The 17,334-nt window shown below is 41.7% G+C and overlaps 2 protein-coding genes across 2 annotated transcripts; both read right to left on the bottom strand.

Moving 5' to 3' along the window:
• Nucleotides 1-1,222: 1,222 nt before the first annotated feature.
• On the bottom strand, nucleotides 1,223-11,995 carry LOC129098184 (26S proteasome non-ATPase regulatory subunit 11A). Its single transcript, XM_054607170.1, has 13 exons — nucleotides 11,868-11,995; nucleotides 11,090-11,191; nucleotides 10,028-10,224; nucleotides 8,517-8,574; nucleotides 8,105-8,299; nucleotides 7,860-8,004; nucleotides 7,628-7,688; nucleotides 6,258-6,320; nucleotides 6,041-6,166; nucleotides 4,004-4,039; nucleotides 3,828-3,879; nucleotides 3,453-3,596; nucleotides 1,223-2,432 (listed from the first exon to the last, which is right to left on the bottom strand). The coding sequence occupies exons 1-12, from the start codon at nucleotides 11,956-11,958 to the stop codon at nucleotides 3,454-3,456; spliced, it is 1,269 nt and encodes a 422-aa protein (XP_054463145.1). The 5' UTR covers nucleotides 11,959-11,995; the 3' UTR covers nucleotides 1,223-2,432; nucleotide 3,453.
• Nucleotides 11,996-12,882: 887 nt separating this feature from the next.
• Nucleotides 12,883-15,939, bottom strand: rpain (RPA interacting protein). Its single transcript, XM_054607902.1, has 7 exons — nucleotides 15,745-15,939; nucleotides 15,474-15,665; nucleotides 14,571-14,643; nucleotides 14,262-14,373; nucleotides 13,965-14,028; nucleotides 13,251-13,391; nucleotides 12,883-12,976 (listed from the first exon to the last, which is right to left on the bottom strand). Exons 1-7 carry the CDS (start codon nucleotides 15,814-15,816, stop codon nucleotides 12,947-12,949), a joined length of 684 nt encoding a protein of 227 aa, XP_054463877.1. The 5' UTR covers nucleotides 15,817-15,939; the 3' UTR covers nucleotides 12,883-12,946.
• Between the last annotated feature and the right edge of the window lie 1,395 nt (nucleotides 15,940-17,334).

A 17,334-nucleotide genomic window follows, 5' to 3' on the forward strand; every position in this document is an offset into this window, starting at 1 on the left:
CTTTAACTGAGAGGAGTTCTGCCGATCTTTAGGTAAAGTGGTGGCAACAAAACGAGATTCCAGGTGCTTTAAATACACTGGTAAAAAAAATATATATTTTGAAAATAAATCTTACCGAAATAAAAAAAAAGTTATAAGCCTACTAGTGTATTTTGTAATGTATAAATAATTTTGTCCAAGGCAGTGGTTCCCCAAGTGCCCCAAATGTGTTCATTTCCAAAGGGGGATGTTATTACATTACATTACATTACAGTCATTTAGCAGACGCTTTTATCCAAAGCGACTTACAGTCAGTAGTATATTACATATCATTCACCCATTCACACACTGATGACAGGCTACCATCAAGGTGCCACCATCAGACTCTAACTAACATTCATCATCCAGTCCACACCGATGGCAAGCCTTCAGGAGCAACTTGGGGTTAAGTGTCTTGCCCAAGGACACATCGAACCGGGTATCGAACCACCAACCCTCTGATTGGAGAACTACCTTGCTCTCCACTACGCCACAGCCGCCCATTATTAAATAAAAATGTAATAAACTGATTATATAATTGCAAAAAAATATGTTATTTCCTGTGGCCGAGGAAAGTTCAGTCGGTATTTGTGAACATGAGCTGCTCTCTCTCTAAGCCATAAATCAGAAGGGGAAGTCTCGAACTTGTGATGTCATTGAGTATAAAGTGCTGGGCTGCTCCATAGACAATGAATGGGAGACTTTTAATGTTTATTTTCTTAATTCTATTGCAGCGTTCTCAGTTGTGAAACACAACATTTTCCCTTGTGTGCTCTCAGTGTCACCTATAACATCTTTCCCTATTCATCGTCTGTGGTGCAACTCCACACTTTATACCCGATGACATCACAAATTTGAGTTTCAGCGCTCTAGTGTTTGGATTTGGGAGAGTTAATTTATATTTTGGGACTTTTTTAAACCACAGGAATAACATATAGCAATTGAAAACGGGTGTAGTTCCCCTTTAAGTAACCATTTATCCCTTACTCTAAGCTTACTGTTGAGACTTGTTTGCTTGCTAACTAGTTTTCATGCATTCTCAATATGCAGATTCTTTTTTAATCAAATTGTTATTTAAGTTATTTCTAAATTAGTTGAGCTACTCCACAATCTTCTGGTTTGAAATTGCTGGTTTAAAGTCGGTAGTATAACTGGACATAAGTTAAAGGAAATACATTTGAATCATATTGCTTCAGGAAAAAACCTGTAACACAGTTTCATTTCCAGGAACCTAAAACTTGCAGGTTTCATTTTTTTTATTATTAGCATTTGTCTTTCTCTATGTCATATATGGTAAACCCTCAAGTCCTTGCAAAATTAAGTTCCCAAAAAATGTACAGCTTGATTTTCTTCAGTGAAACCCACGTCTTCTTCTTCTTCTTCTTCTTCTGCCGCTGCATGACCGACGTTGCGTCCCAGAACGCAGAGTTCCCTCTCCGGTCACGTCAAAAGCACTTTGTGTGACCGGCCGAGCTCTCAGAGGAGAGGTTTATTCTGTCCTTACGCATTGTTTAAAAAAAAACAAAAAAACAAGAGGACATGTGTGAATACATTAGGCCTCGGGTGAACAGAAGAGCTTGGCAATGTTATATACAAACAGGAAGTGGGGGAGTGCAGGAGGCGGGGGGAAAAAATGTGGGGTTTATTATTGTCCTTTTCTCCTCGTGGCGTGGTCCCCAGTGGACGGGAGAGAAAATTCCCTGTGTGGTCCAAGAATCCCAGAATGCCTTGTGAGTGGGTTTGTTATGGGGGGGTGTTAAAGGTCAGAGTAATGATGGAAGGAGAAGGGGAGGGTTTCTGATGGCCACTGGTATTCAAAACCATTCTCTTGGTCACCTGTGTGCCATCAGAGGAATTCAAATATTTAGTCTCAGGGCCAGTTGGCAGAGAACTGGTAGGTGAGAGACACCAACCAACCGGCGTTTAACCCCTTTTACACTCTGGTTTTTCATATATAATACATGTATGTATAAGTACTGTATACGTTTTCTTTATTGTTATATTACAAGATTCCCTGATGGCCAGTGCAGAGAGAAACGTGAAGAAAAAAATAAGTGGGGAGGGGGTCCAAATTTTACATACAGTACAGGTGGGAGAAGAGCAGAAAGAGGGGGGGCACAGTGCCTGAATTTGTCCACGTCGTGTCGGATCAACCCCGATCAGATTGGGAGTGGAAGAGAGACAGGAGGGGGGGAGAGCAGAGAGGCGAGGGAGGACTAGGAGGAGCGGTCCATCGGGGTTGGTCTTCGGTTTGGTCGGCTGGTTTTTATTTGCTCTCTGGGTTCGTTTGCAGTCTTTGTACTCTCCTCGTCCTCTCCGTCCCTCCTCCCTCCCGGGGCCGACGTGAGCGAGCAGCTAGAGCGGTCCTGACTGGCCCGCGTTGCTCCCGGCGGGAGGACCGATGGTTTCGCTCTCTGAGGGGAGAAGACATTTATTTCACCAAACTGTGACAAAGGTTTTAAAGCATAAGGCCAGTGTTATATTTACCTTATTGTCAGCGTCTCTAGAGGGAAAACTACATCTTTCTTACCAAGAGTTAGAAGAACAGACTGATACTACTCTCAGGTCTGTACAGTAATATAATTAGAATCTTCAGACTGAGACTGGCCTCCGAGCCATCACAGGGAACACATCACGTCTCCCTGGCAGCAGATCGGAAACAGCGAGGCGGAAGCTGTCGAAACTGTGGTTCCACTTTTTAGAAACTCGACTCGCTCCCTGCGATATTTGTAGGCCAGGGCGACACGTGGTTCCACTGCGTTCTCACACTATGTGACAGACCTGAGGTTGTAGCGACGGGTTTTATTTTTATGTCAAGGTTGGAATTGAGAAGTTTGGAGGACTACTGTTTTGCAATTATTTTTACATTTCTATTAATAAAAAAAGAGAGTAAAGTGCTGAATTCCACTAACAGGTACTGGTTTAAATGTTAAAAGTACCCGACCTTAAATGCCAGTGACGCTATCTCGAAAACTTGGATAACTTAATTGTATTAAAATTATGTTCAATTTTGCTTGTTTCACTAGCAGTTTCCTAAGGTTTTTGATAAAATCAGTTTGCACAGATGTGGTTTGTGTGTTAATTGCTTTTTTCTGTCTTTTCATGGTTAATTGTTGACAATAAGGTAAAACATTGAACATAACCCGCCTTATCCTCATTTTAATTCATTTTTTAACATGAAACCAATTATATTTTGATAGTTTTGGCAAATATACCCCACATGTTAGTATTTCTTATCCGCATGATAATGTATAGAGAGAAATGGCAAATAAGTCTCATCTTAATGATCTATCAATAGCGGATATTTAGAGGTAAAATGTTTTTATGAAAACTATAACCTCACTATGTAATCCATTCCATGCACGATTACTGTCATATTATTGAATTATCACGCATGGGAGGACCCCCATGTTATCAGTTCTATCGGTGCTGACCTTATGATAGCTTCTTGGCTTTGTTGTAGAGCGAGTCCACCACCTTGCTCATGTTCTGGATGGTCTCCAGGGCTGCCTCGTACGTCTTGTCCACCGCCGGCTCGTCAAAGACGATCAGAACACCCTCGCCTTGGTCCAAAATACCTTGTCGGGTTAAGGGGTAATGACAGAGAGAGAAGGCCGTTAATGATTCAACCTGATAGAAAATAAACTAAGCATTATGAACTCTGGTAACACGGAATAACTGCAACATAAAGTGGGAGTAAACTGGACTCATCTGCAGGGAACTACTGCAAAAAAACACACAGAGGAAATAATAACTAATATTTATCTACCTGCATGTGGAGTATACTTAGAAGAGCTGCAGACACATACCGTGAAACTTCTCGTCCAGGATCATCTGTGATAGTTTCCTCTCCACGTCTCCCTGCAAAGCACACGCAACATGACTGTGGGTACTTTTATTGTGGAGCTCTTAAAAACAGCCAACTGTTGAATTAGAATGAAAGTCTACAATGGAAACATTGATGAAGATCAGCGAAAAACCATACCTCGGATAGTTTGATGAGGGAAGAAATGTGTGCGATCTGTCGGAGAGAAGAAGGACGAACATAATGATTAAAGACACTTAAATTAGTTTACTACAAGTATATTTATATACTAATTGTACTTACTTATATTTACTGAGTATATTTAGTCTTAATGAACCATTGTGGAATATGATGCAAGTTTAACAACCAATACCAAAACATTGATTATTTCTAGGTCACAATAATTACTTTATTGACTTATCGTACGATATATGGACCTCAATCATTTTTATGTTTATGGGCTTTTCATTCAACATATTATGGAGATGACCTTAATCTTTTTTTACTGACCTCAACATTGCTGGTTGTGTTTACATGCGTGTTAGTTTACATAAGAATGTCACAAACATGATGATTTTTGTTAACAGAGACCATGAGTCAACTTTTATTTATTGCTTTGGAGAAACAATATACACACACACACACACACACACACACACACACACACACACACACACACACACACACACACACACACACACACACACACACACACACACACACACACACACAAAATATATTGAACACGTCACCATTTTTCTCAGTAAATATATTTCTAAAGGTGCCATTGACATGACATTTTATTTTAATTATTATTAAATTTATTTATATAGATTCATTACACACAGAGGGAAATATTTCAAGCGTTTATTTCTTTTAATTTTGATGATTATGGCTTACAGCTAATGAAAACCCAAAATTCAGTGTCTCAGAAAATTAGAATATTGTGAAAAAGTTAAATATTGTAGACTCACGATGTCCCACTCTAATCAGCTAATTAACCCAAAACACCTGCAAAGGTTTCCTGAACCTTTAAATGGTCTCTCAGGCTGGTTCAGTAGGCTACACAATCATGGGGAAGACTGCTGACTTGACAGTTGTCCAGAAGACAGTCATTGACCTCCACAAGGAGGGTAAGCCACAAAAGGTCATTGCTAAAGACGCTGGCTGTTCACAGAGTGCTGTATCCAAGCATATTCATAGAAAGTTGAGTGGAAGGAAAAAGTGTGGTAGAAAAAGGTGCACAAGCAACAGGGATAACCGCAGCCTTGAGAGGATTGTGAAGCAACGGTCATTCAATAATTTGGGGGAGATTCACAAGGAGTGGACTGAGGCTGGAGTCAGTGCATCAAGAGCCACCACGCACAGACGTATCCAGGACTCGGGCTACAACTGTCGCATTCCTCGTGTCAAGCCACTCCTGAACCAGAGACAACGTCAGAAGCGTCTTACCTGGGCTAAGGAGAAAAAGGACTGGACTGTTGCTCAGTGGTCCAAAGTGGTCCTCTTTTCAGATGAAAGTAAATTTTGCATTTCATTTGGAAATCAAGGAGGAAGAGTGGAGAGGCACAGAATCCAAGTTGTTTGAAGTCCAGTGTGAAGTTTCCACTGTCAGTGATGATTTGGGGAGCCATGTCATCTGCTGGTGTTGGTCCGCTGTGTTTTATCAAGTCCAGAGTCAACGCAGCCGTCTACCAGGAAATTTTAAGAGCACTTCATGCTTCCTCCCGCTGACAAGCTTTATGGAGATGCTGATTTCATTTTCCAGCAGGACTTGGCACCTGCCCACACTGCCAAAAGTACCAATACCTGGTTTAATGACCGTGGTATCACTGTGCTTGATTGGCCAGCAAACTCGCCTGACCTGAACCCCATAGAGAATCTATGGGGCATTGTCAAGAGGAAGATGAGAGATACTGAATTTTGGGTTTTCATTAGCTGTATCATCAAAATTAAAAGAAATAAACGCTTGAAATATTTCACTCTGTGTGTAATGAATCTATATAATATATGAGTTTCACTTTTTGAATTGAATTATCAAAATAAACAAACTTTTCCATGATATTCTAATTTATTGAGACGCACCTTTACTTTATCTTGTAAATTTGTCTGATTGAAATTTGTCTGGCACTGTACAAAGCCTCTATATATCCTGGATACGGTTCTGTATCCGTCTGCTAGCTATGCTTGAACAGGGACAGATGTTGAGAGGCTCACCTGGACCCTGGAGAAAGGTTCGATGACCCGGATGAGGTTCTGCTCCAGCAGGTTGTCGTACAGACTGGTCAGGTGGTCGCTGATGATGGGGTCATCCCTCAGCTCTGCTTTGTACTCTGTAAGTGCCTTGGGGAAACAGTGAGTTTCAGTCATAATGTTGTTAAGAAACATTTAAATAGTTAACAGCCTCAAAAAAAGTCAACAGACAGAGTCAAACCTTTTCAAAGTCTGCCAGCGACCGGTTCTTGCTGGCTTGTGCCACACATTTCAGTGAGTCTGTCTGCAGGAATAGAATATAAAGAAAATGTTATGGGCACGTACAACATAAAAATGTAAAGAAAAACCCCCCCCACTATATCCAATAACAGCCATCCACCTACTCAAATGAAATCTAACTTTCAATGACTTTCTCTACGCTCTGCCCCCTTAGTTACTGTTGCTACATGTGTGGAGCTTTTTTGTTCTCTGATGGCTCATTATGCAGTCAACACAGTGGCCGATTCTACATTTTTTAAATGTACGTGGTTTCAGACAAAGGTAGACAAGGCACTATCTCATTCCTGGCCGGCAACCATTGATTTTGCCTGCTGGAACTACAATTGTGCCTGGCAGGTGTCATCTTCTGTAGCAAAACATCATCTCAGTTTCCAGCTGACTGGTTCTAAAACCAAAACCCTGTAAATAAAAGGGTGTCGATATGCACTTGATGGTTATGCACATGATGAAAAAAAAAGAGGCTAAAGCTGCATATCCCAGGTGAGAAGCAGTCTGGGTCAGTGCAAACTTCCCCAAAGTCGATACAGGGCAGGACAGAGCTGCTAAATTTAGCTCAAGCTCTCAGAGCATCCAGCGCTGGAAGGATTCCACGGAGGGGAAATATTTCACAGTGGGTTGTGTTGCTCAGGAGCAGGTTTTTAAATTTACATATTTGGATAATGATGTGCTCCTGGCCTTGGCGATAACTGTAGCTGTAGACAGTTAGCACTAACACGCTAACATGTGCACCTTCATTTTAGAGCACACAAAATACTGTTCTTATTTATTTCCTTTATCCTATACATAACTAGAAAGGTCCCATTGAACTTCAAGATCTCTTCTTCCAGGGAGTTCCGGTAAAGACGGCAAGCAAGTTTAACAAAAAAAAACTATTTCACATGCTAGGACAATTGTGATACATAAAAGCAAGACAAGGGAAATAGTAAAAGAAGTGAGGCATCGGAGTCATACCAGCGATATTCATAACACACACTCTGCCTGAACAGTTATGTAAAACAGCAACATGTTTCCCTCAGGACACTTTGCAAAAGACCTTTCAAAAGTATTCCAAGAAAGGAGACCTTCTAAGGTGAGGATGTGGTGCAGCTCATTCCATTCCCAGGGTGCTTAGAAAGAGAATGTTTTACCAACCACTGAACGCACCCTGGACACATTTACATATGTGTAGCTTTATCTAGTGCTATAGTTGCTGGTAAAACAGGACAAAAGGCCTCACACATCGGACAATTGTCGTTCTGGGGTGTTTTTTAATTTATTTTTTTAAATGGTTCAAATTAGAATTGAAATTTCTGAGGAATGTTAAAATGCTACCTGTCTGCCAGCGTGCCGCAGAGCTAGTTTGCCACTGATGAGGGACTGGACATCCTCTGGCCTGAAACAGAAACAATACGCATCAGACACAACAGGACAACAAAAAAAGACCCATTCTGGGAAGTCCTACTTCTTACATTTAATCTTTTTAAACAAAATAGTCTGTGAATAATGGCTGCAAACTGTGAAGATGTGGTCCTGATGCAGTGTATTTGATTAATATATCACTTACAACTTGAGCATGATTTTGCAGAGCAGCATGTATTTGAGGGATGTGATGGCTCGGGGGCTGTCGATGGAGTCATAGCCCTCGAACGCCTCGTAGAAGTAGGAGTAAGCTGTCTTCCAGTCCTTGTCCTCCGCTGCGTGAATGATCCCTGGAAACAAACACAAGTCACATGTTACATGCATTTTCTTCCCCCCACCCTCATTAACTGTAACAGAACCCTAACAACAGATGTTTGCTCCGCCTTGTACCTGACTGCATGTCTAAAGCCGCCTGTAGTTTAGGCGGGCAGTAGATGGCGTTGGCGGTCGTCCGGGCGGAGGTGAGGGCGGCGCGGGCCTTGGGCAGGTTGCTCAGCGCGTGGTACGTCTTGCTCTCCAGCAGCTGCACCTCCACCAGCAGGGCCTTGTCGTCCATCTTCTTCAGCTCCTGCAGCAACTTGGTGCCTGCGGAAGGGACGTTTGAGAGTCAACGCACTGCTTTCAGGGAGCACACTTAAGTTTTTGGTAGCGAAAAACGAACTAAAAAAAACACAAAAGCACCTCAAGCAAACATCCTCCATTCCCCCTTTATTAAAGTTTAAAAGACAAGGTTACTTTTGTCCTCCAAACTGTCTCTAATTCTCAAGGCAAAGACAACTACTCCAGGAGATCCGACACTCACCAAGTTGTAGTGCTTCCTGGTAGCATTTTGTGTCGAAGTACAGTGAGATCAGACGAGCCTGAGGAGAAAAAACACACAATTTCAGGGCCCTATTTTGACAACTTGTCTGTTTATGGGTCTGTATAATAAAATATGCAGCACACCGCTACAAGTGTTCGTCACACTCCAAGTTTGCAACATGTTGAGCTTTCTTTAAACCTGAAAACGAACGATGCTTATCTTTCAAGGAATGTCCTTAATCAATTATCGGACATGTTGACTAGTGGGTTAATTGTAAAAAAATAAAAGTGTTTTTAAACTACCCAAACATTGTCAAAGACCCAGAGCACATCAGACTAATAAAACACTGCATTCATTAAAAATTGTAGTGTTCTTACTCACTTTTGACCCTATTCAACCAATGGCAAGAAAAAATATATAGTATTAAATATAGCAAATAATGCTTCCTTAAGTACATAAACGAGATGACATTAAACATGTCGGCTTGCAATTAGATAGTCTAGCTCATTTTTTTCTTGAATCTACATGTTTGGGCCAAGTTTGGAGCCGTTTGTTCACTGTATCAAGTCCAGCTGCTGATTAAACCCACTGCGCTGGTAACAGTATCCCAGGGATGCACAAATACTATCATGTCCGTTTAACCAACAAAGGGATTCTTATAGCATTTCCTCCTGACCAGACGATTCAATGAAGGTGGGAGCTTCTCTTAGAAAGGCTGTGGATTTTGTTTTGGTGATGTTGGAAAGCAACGCTTGTCTCCCATGTTCGCAGCGTTTTCCTAGCTAGCTAGCTAGCTATTCCCAAAAACCGCACAATTGACCCTTCGCTAAGCTACAATGGAGCCCACACTGTCACTAACTGCACTCCCTAAAGTAATATCATCACATTTTTGGGGAAAAAAAATAAAAAGCAATTTTAGAGAGAAGCAGACAGAAGGGTCTACAATAAGTGTTTGAAGGATAAATCCAGGATGTCAAACTGATTCATCAGAAGATACAAGTTAAAGCTACAGATCACAGTGTTAAAGTGAACCACCACATCACCTGGCGATCGAGACAGAAGACGGTGAAATTAAGGAACAACACTGTTCCTGTAAAGACCTTGATTTACTGTTACAATCATTAAAAAGCAAAGCAGCATGTGTACACACTCAGTATACCCTCAGTAGCTAAAGTAGCATGACGCTAGTTAATGATGTGCACTCCGGTCAGAGCTGGCTGATGCTACGCTATGATTGGCCAGTCTGCGATCTAGGGGCGGGACTCGGCTAAGGGTCAATTGGTGAAATAAAGAAGATTTTTTCAGTTAAACACGTCGATCCTAATGCGAGAGCTGGCCTGTCTGTCTGGGTTGCTGGTCCAGGGGCAACAATGGGCCACAGACCCACAATTTCAGTAATCTTGGTGCAGTTATCTGTTGCCATATCTTGAGTATGAATGGCCTGTTCTCCCTCACCCTAAACAAACCAGAAAAGCAGAGCTCCAGCTCTGCGACACCACCAAAACTCTCACCTCTAGCGCCTGTCTGAGAAAGGTCCTTTTTTCCTCCTTGGCCCACTCGATGCACTCCAGGCAGAGCTCCACCTCCTGGCCCGTGGCGGCCTCCATGTCCAGGAACAGGTCCAGCAAGGAGCGGACCAGCCGGGCTGCCTTGGCCTTGGAGATGGAGTTGAGGAAGGGGCGCACATATTTCAGCAGACCCCCAAGCTCTGAGCAGAGACATAGTGGGAGGAAGAGAAAGAAGTACAGCACACAAGTATGAACAAATAGAAAATGGATAATCTGCCACAGTGGCTAGTGAACGCAAAAACACTCCTGATTCCAAATTGGCCGCTATTTAGTTACTGGGGAAAGAGTTAAGGGTTCTGTTTAAGTCACCCTTAAACAGAAGGTGTTTAGTGCCACTTAATTCAGTGCAGCATTTCCACCGATCCAAATGCGAGGCAGGAACACACCTTTGATTTTAGGCTACTCAAACTTCCCACAGCGTTGTGGTTTGTTTGTTGTTTTTGTTTAATAAAAATAATGCTGAGAGATCATAAAAAGATCCTTGGACATCTTACAGCTGGTTGACAGGGATTATATCTAAACCTAGACTTAAGAACAAATTCCTCAGAGATATCCTTTGAAAAACATTCTTGGTCTAGTACTACGTTGACTCCTCGTATTTCTGCATACAAAACGGACAACTAGCGGACCATGAGGAGCTATTCGCTGAATTTGACAAGTGTATGTTTGATAAGAATTGCTGACTGCACCTTTTTAACAATTTGATAACATCATCAGATCTAGTCACAAGAGACATTAGTCACTATTTCACAAATGTCAAGTGATGATCCCTTAAAAAACTATTTCTTGACGGCAAAAAAATAATAATAATATTAAAAGACATGCCAATATTTGCTAGTAGAAAAATCCAAATCTGGACAAAAGATGGTCAAACCCTCAGCAACTTTGGAGTCAGGAGCTTACCCACGTGGTTTGACTGTTGGAAAACTGTAGTGATACACCGTGATATAAGTCAAGCTCAGTGTGAGCCCAGATCAAACAGGTTGTAAACATCAGGCTCCTTACCTGCAGCCTGTCCCGTCTTGGCCAGCAGCCCGCCCAGCTCCAGGATGCTCTGCTCTTTCACACGCACCGCCTCCTCATCGCTCTCCTGGATGTCCCGCTTCACTACAACACACGCACATACAATGATGATGTAATCGGATCCGTATTTGACATGAATCACCAGGTTCCACTCTGTCCTTCTGTCTCTAGACACTACTTCTCAGTCAATTCATACCATGGATAGGTTGAGTGGCAGGCAGTCAATACATTAGCTGGGCTGATACAATAAGAGCTGTCATATTAAATAATAAACGATAATGACAGCGACACAACTACGCATTAAAAAGCAACATATAGCATCATATGGTGCGTAAGCATAAACTAAAGCATGTGGCATGTAGCATAAAGCTCCACATTAATCCCCATGTCGGCCTGACATCTGACAAGGCGAGTAATAGCTGCTAACGACGCTGGCTGCATGCTAACGTCCGCTAGCCCGCTGTCACGCAAGTTACAGTCAAATGAATGAGTCGGAGGTAGCTAACGTTAGCTCGTCGGATAAGCTAGCCGGTGTGTCGCTAGCCGGCTAGCCCGCTGCTGCTGACTCACTGCACAAGCAACGAGAGAAAGGAGACGGCCGTCGCTGGGCTAGCTAGCTGCTCTTAGCTTAGCAGCTAGCCGGCTAACATCATAGCTAGCTAACTCGGCTGCTCCACGTCTGATGGAAAGGTGTACAGCTTCCGTGTTTCAGCGTGTGATTAAACCCTTTGCAGTGCCGCGTTGCGCCGATGATATTTACCTATAGAATGTAAGATATCGATCGAGGCATTCCGGTCTGTTCCAAGAAGAGACTGTGCTCTCTGAAACTCAGCCACTGCCGCGGCTGCCATCTTTCCTCTGCCTGCCTCCGCTCCGAAGTCCGCTCTGCCTAGTTGTTTTCCGGTCAGCTCGTTCACACGGTCGGGACAATGCCGCCCTCTAGCGGCGATGGAGGAGTACTGCATGGCAAGAAGTGCTGGCACTTCCAAAAAAAAACATTTGACTGCTCCTACAATACATTATATATCCTTTATATCTTATGATTATGTAGAGTAATCAACGTTTTATGTAAATTATTGAATCAATCAGCCGGGAATTATCAAGGTTGTCATGATTTCTTGACCGTCCAATAACTGCCTCAGAAATACCACGGTACACGGTATAAAACTATTATATTATTTCATAATTTTAAGGATGACAATAAACTGAATATTAAAGCGGTTTGAAAATTCAACCATAATAAATCATGTTAGCATACCAGGATAAAACCCACGGGTGACGTTCATTGTCCTCATCTGTGTGTTTACTATGCTGTATAATAACATGCAGGTTATCAAATCAATCTCAAGTAGCCATAAACGTATGCTAGTAACACCATTTGATCTGACAGAAAAAAATGTGGATGCATTCTTGACGGAGTGGATTTTGTAGCTGCAGAAGAATGTACCTCCAATCCCATAGTATTTGTGTGAAACCCTGTTGAGCCAAAGAAGCCCAAGCAAGTACAGGGAAATGTTGCACCAGATTGATATAAATAAATGTTTTGGGTGTTTTCCCCCCCCATCTCTATCTTAGTGTGCACTGCAAAATAAGCTTTGCATTTTGGGGATGGAAGGTTGAATCACAGTCAAATAGGTGGAGACTGTAACGAGGGGACAATTTGAAAATGGTGGAGTTACAGGCCGGACTCCAGAAATTGGGTAGCATAGAGAACAATGAAGAACATAAACACATTAAATATAATAAAAATAATCTTTATTTCAAAAACTATACAGAGAGAACAAAACAATAAAAATCAAATGTAACAAGTTAAGTCACTCATAACAGCCTCTTCTGCTTTCAAAGGACAATGGAAAGGTAGTCACAAACCTGAAAGTACAGAAAACAACAGTTAAGTTGAGACGGCATAGAATCCATCCGTCACAAGTGATACTTCTGTTATTGTTATCTGTTACTGTTATTGTTATTTTTCCGTGAGGGAAACTGGGTCAGTCAAATAGCAGAGAAAATATGTGGGCAACATGCCAGTACATAAACAATAATAAAGGAAACTAAAGGCCTCTGTTAAGTATTTGAGGCTTCCAGCTACAGCAACACATTTGTTTTTGGTGATGACTTCCTGAAACTTAAGACTGTGTCCTACCTTGCAGCTTATCATCAGGTTGGGAGAGCAGTCTGTGTTGGGCGATACAGAGAAAACGGGGTTATGGGGACAGTCCTCCATGTGCTCCGACACCCTCGACTCCAGGAGACTCTGCAGGACATCGGGGGTGATGTTCTGGTTCTGTAGACAAAATGTGAAGATCGTTGCAGCATTAAAAGCAAATTCATTTATCATTTACTCACTTGAACCGTTAGCTTTTCTGCTCGGTTCTCTCTTCCTTTTCTTTACAGACTTTTAGCTGAGTAGCCACACCTTTACCAAGGCATCACATTTATTGTTATTTTCCAAATACGTTGGGGCTACTCAGCAATGAAAACATGTTTCTTAATTTTTTTTGCGTCTTCAGATTTCCAATACAGATAACTGTGTATAAATGGATTCAGAATCACGTTTATGGGACTTTTTCGATTTAGCAACGTTTTTGTCCTGTTTGGGGGATTAACCTGCTTTAAGTTTTAAAACTACAGACGTAAATGGGAAGTGTAATGTTTATTTATTAAAAGTAGGCCGAATTAGCTATTAGCAGATCCTATTTGCAGTGCATTCATGGATGTACAGACAGCCATCGCTGGATTACTTTTATATCGAAAAAAATCTGTAATATATGTCTGTGTGTGTTCAGATTTGTCTGAGTTATGTGAGATATGAGTGACAGGTGTTCTTATCTAATAATACAGAGTGTAACAAACACACCTTTGTGTTAATGTACAGTCCACAGGGGCAGGAGATGAAATGGCTGTTGATGTTCAAATTGTTCCTATGAGAGAGAAGAAGCATGCAAACCATGAACCATAAAACATGTGTTGTTATAAAATGACTCCTGGATTAAGCCAGAATTTCTATACGTTTGCCTCTACAACTTATGAAATAACTTAGTGCAGCTGGAAAAACTAATCAAAATTAAGACATGCTGACTGCGACTGGTTTAGATTGTGTTTGTGCAACTTTAAATATAAATATGGGAAACTATACACCGTTTCTAAGACTCACATGTGACATATGGGGCAAATAATATATGCGTCCTCCATCCCCTCCACAACAGACGATATGTACTGCTGCTCAAACTGCAGGTTCCTCTCATACTCTTCAATAATAGACATTTCTGTGGCACAATGAAAAGAATACACAAAATCAACAGGTTTCCTCTTTTTACAGTGCGTCGTCAGATCCGTCTTAACCCTACAGCAAGTGTATAATCACTTTGATCCGTGGTATTTCCATCTGTTTTAGTGGACATTTGTTCGTTTATCTACAGTCAGGAGTTTGGATTGAAAAAATAAATAAACGTAAAAGTATTACCATGAGACACAAGCTCCTGTTGGATTTCTTCCAGTACTGCCAGCTCATCATACTCCTTCATGACACTGAACATCTGCACAAAAAAGGAAAGACAGCAGACCTCCTCCTGGTTATAAAAACTCTTAACATACTGATTTCATGTGAGGAGAGCCTTATTTTGAAATTCTGTTTTAAGATAAGATAAGAGATAAGATAATCCTTTATTAGTCCCGCAGCGGGGAAATTTGCAGGCTTACAACAGCGTAGAGTAAAGTGCACACAAGAGACATAGTAGAAGAAGACAAGCTAAAAAATAAAAAATAAAAATAAAATAAAACAAGTATTATAAATAAGCAATAAAAAAAACAGTAGAAAAAACAACAATAACTGAAATATTATATTTACAGACAGAGAAAAAAAACAACAACTATTTCAACTATTTTTAACTTTTTTAACTATTATTGCACAGTGTAATGTGTAATGTATTGCACAGGTTTTTATTGTCATGTTATTATTGTCATGTGTCATGTGGTCTGCTGGGAGCAGAGCTGGTTGTGCAGCCTGACAGCAGCAGGAAGGAAGGACCTGCGGTACCTCTCCTTCACACACCGGGGGTGAAGCAGCCGGTGGCTGAAGGAGCTGCACAGAGCTGCCAGGGTGTCCTGCATGGGGTGGGAGGTGTTGTTCATCAGGGATGACAGCTTGGCCATCACCCTCCTGTCTCCCACCACCACCACCTCCACCGTATCCAATGGACACCCCAGCACACTGCTGGCCTTCATGACAAGCTTAAAAAAAGCTTTAATGAAAAGGGGCAGTGGTAGAGGTTAGCTCTGTCTGGGACCAGAAACCTAACAGAGCTTAGTGTAACACAGAGACAGTCCCAGAGACCCAGGAGGACAGTATAGACTAAGACTAACCGACCTCTGCCATGCCCTCTGGCCCCCACAGCGAAGGCAGTCTGCGGCCCTCGGACTGCAGGGCGGTCCACTCCTCCTCCATCACCTCCTGGACGATGATGGAGGCCCCAGAGCCGCCTCGCTGCGGGCTCTCTCCCGTCTGGCGATATCTGTCCAGCAGCCTCGACCGGCTGTTTTTTAGCCTGTCCACACAGCGCTAAGAAACACGTAAGAAGGGTGTTAAACTGGCAAGAAGCAGCCCTGACATGCTAGCATTAGATAGGTGTATTTCTCACCTGTCGGTACGTGTCTTTCCATGGCGGAGTTGTTCCTTTATAAAGGGAGCGGTGTCTGTGTGAAGCATCCATCTCTCCTGCCACCAGCGAGGGTTAAGTGACATAAATAACAGTCCTTGTTCCAAATGAACTGGCTAAAACTGGGGAAGACTTCTAAACCAAAACATTTCAGCTTTTTAACCCCGTGACCCGGAAGTGTGTTGCATCGGGTTGCATGATGGGTCTTGTAGTTCTATGCTGTTAAGAAAATAGTTCCCACGAAGGTAGGAAGGACTCAGAACAGAAAAAGGGGTTTTATAATTTTCATTTTGATATATACTAATGATAAATGCTGTTTTGAACGGCATTGTGCTATAGACATGTTTAATAATAATGTGAATAAACTCTTTATTTTTGTGTTGGCCTAAAGGTGTCAAACACCAAGTCTAAAACTATGGAGTCAGCCTTTAGATTATACTTAATCAAATGTAAAATCGTCTTTTTGTGTAAAACAATGTGGCTGAGTGGTGATGGTAAAGACAGTAAAGATATAATTCACAGTACTGTATACACCTGACATAATTAATAGGTAGCAGAATGATCATTTGCTCAACATTGTCAGTCTTGAAGAAGAAAAAGAAATGTGGTCTATAAATAATGAGAAGTCCATGTATGGCTACTGAACACTCAAAGTTTGATGAAGCAAACTTTGAAGGGGAACAGCACTCATTTTCAAAATACATACACGTTATGCCTATGGTCTAAGACGGTCCAAAAGTATGGATAAGCATGAACAACTCTCCCAAATCCCCAAACTAGAGTGCTAAAACTCTGCCCATCTTTCGGCGCAGGCTGAAAACTCACCTCTTCATGAAGTACTACCCTGAGCCTTCCTCGTAGCACTTATTGTATTCGTATTAGTTTGTTGCACTTATTGTATTCGTATCAGTTCGTTGCACTTATTGTATTCGTATTAGTTTGTTGCAATTATTGTTTTTGTTGTAATTTGTTTTTCTGTAATTTGCTTCTGCACTATACTTTTGCTCTGGTTTATACTTTTAGATGCTTGTTTAAGAAAGGAGATGCACTTATGACTTCTGGTGACTAGTAGTTCTCTTGAATACCTATGTTGAATACACTTATTGTAAGTCGCTTTGGATAAAAGCGTCTGTTAAATGACTGTAATGTAATGTAAAACTCAAATTTGTGATGTCATTAAGTACATTACAGTCATTTAGCAGACGCTTTTATCCAAAGCGACTTACAGTCAGTAGTATATTACATATCATTCACCCATTCACACACTGATGACAGGCTACCATGCAAGGTGCCACCATCAGACTCTAACTAACATTCATTCACATCCAGTCCACACCGATGGAAAAGCCTTCAGGAGCAACTTGGGGTTAAGTGTCTTGCCCAAGGACACATCGACTGCCGAAGCCGGGTATCGAACCACCGACCGTCTGATTGGAGAACTACCTTGCTCTCCACTATGCCACAGCCGCCCGTACAAAGTACAAAGTGTGGAACTGCTCCATTGACAAATAGCATACAACGCACCACATACGCTCAGCATACTTTTGTGTGAATAAACAGTTGTACGTATCT

Source organism: Anoplopoma fimbria, chromosome 11, assembly GCF_027596085.1.
Source record: "Anoplopoma fimbria isolate UVic2021 breed Golden Eagle Sablefish chromosome 11, Afim_UVic_2022, whole genome shotgun sequence".
In the NCBI taxonomy this organism is placed as follows: domain Eukaryota; kingdom Metazoa; phylum Chordata; class Actinopteri; order Perciformes; family Anoplopomatidae; genus Anoplopoma; species Anoplopoma fimbria.

Excerpts from the sequence above, each read along its gene's own strand:
- LOC129098184 (XM_054607170.1), bottom strand. The coding sequence starts at position 11,958 with ATGGCAGCCGCGGCAGTGGCTGAGTTTCAGAGAGCACAGTCTCTTCTT. Across the intron at positions 10,225-11,089 it reads CAAGACGGGACAGGCTGCAG|AGCTTGGGGGTCTGCTGAAA; the intron begins GTAAGGAGCCTG and ends GTCTCTGCTCAG. Across the intron at positions 8,005-8,104 it reads GGCTTTAGACATGCAGTCAG|GGATCATTCACGCAGCGGAG; the intron begins GTACAAGGCGGA and ends GTTTGTTTCCAG.
- rpain (XM_054607902.1), bottom strand. The coding sequence starts at position 15,816 with ATGGATGCTTCACACAGACACCGCTCCCTTTATAAAGGAACAACTCCG. Across the intron at positions 14,644-15,473 it reads GGCCAGAGGGCATGGCAGAG|ATGTTCAGTGTCATGAAGGA; the intron begins GTCGGTTAGTCT and ends TTTTTTGTGCAG. Across the intron at positions 14,374-14,570 it reads ACAGGAGCTTGTGTCTCATG|AAATGTCTATTATTGAAGAG; the intron begins GTAATACTTTTA and ends ATTGTGCCACAG.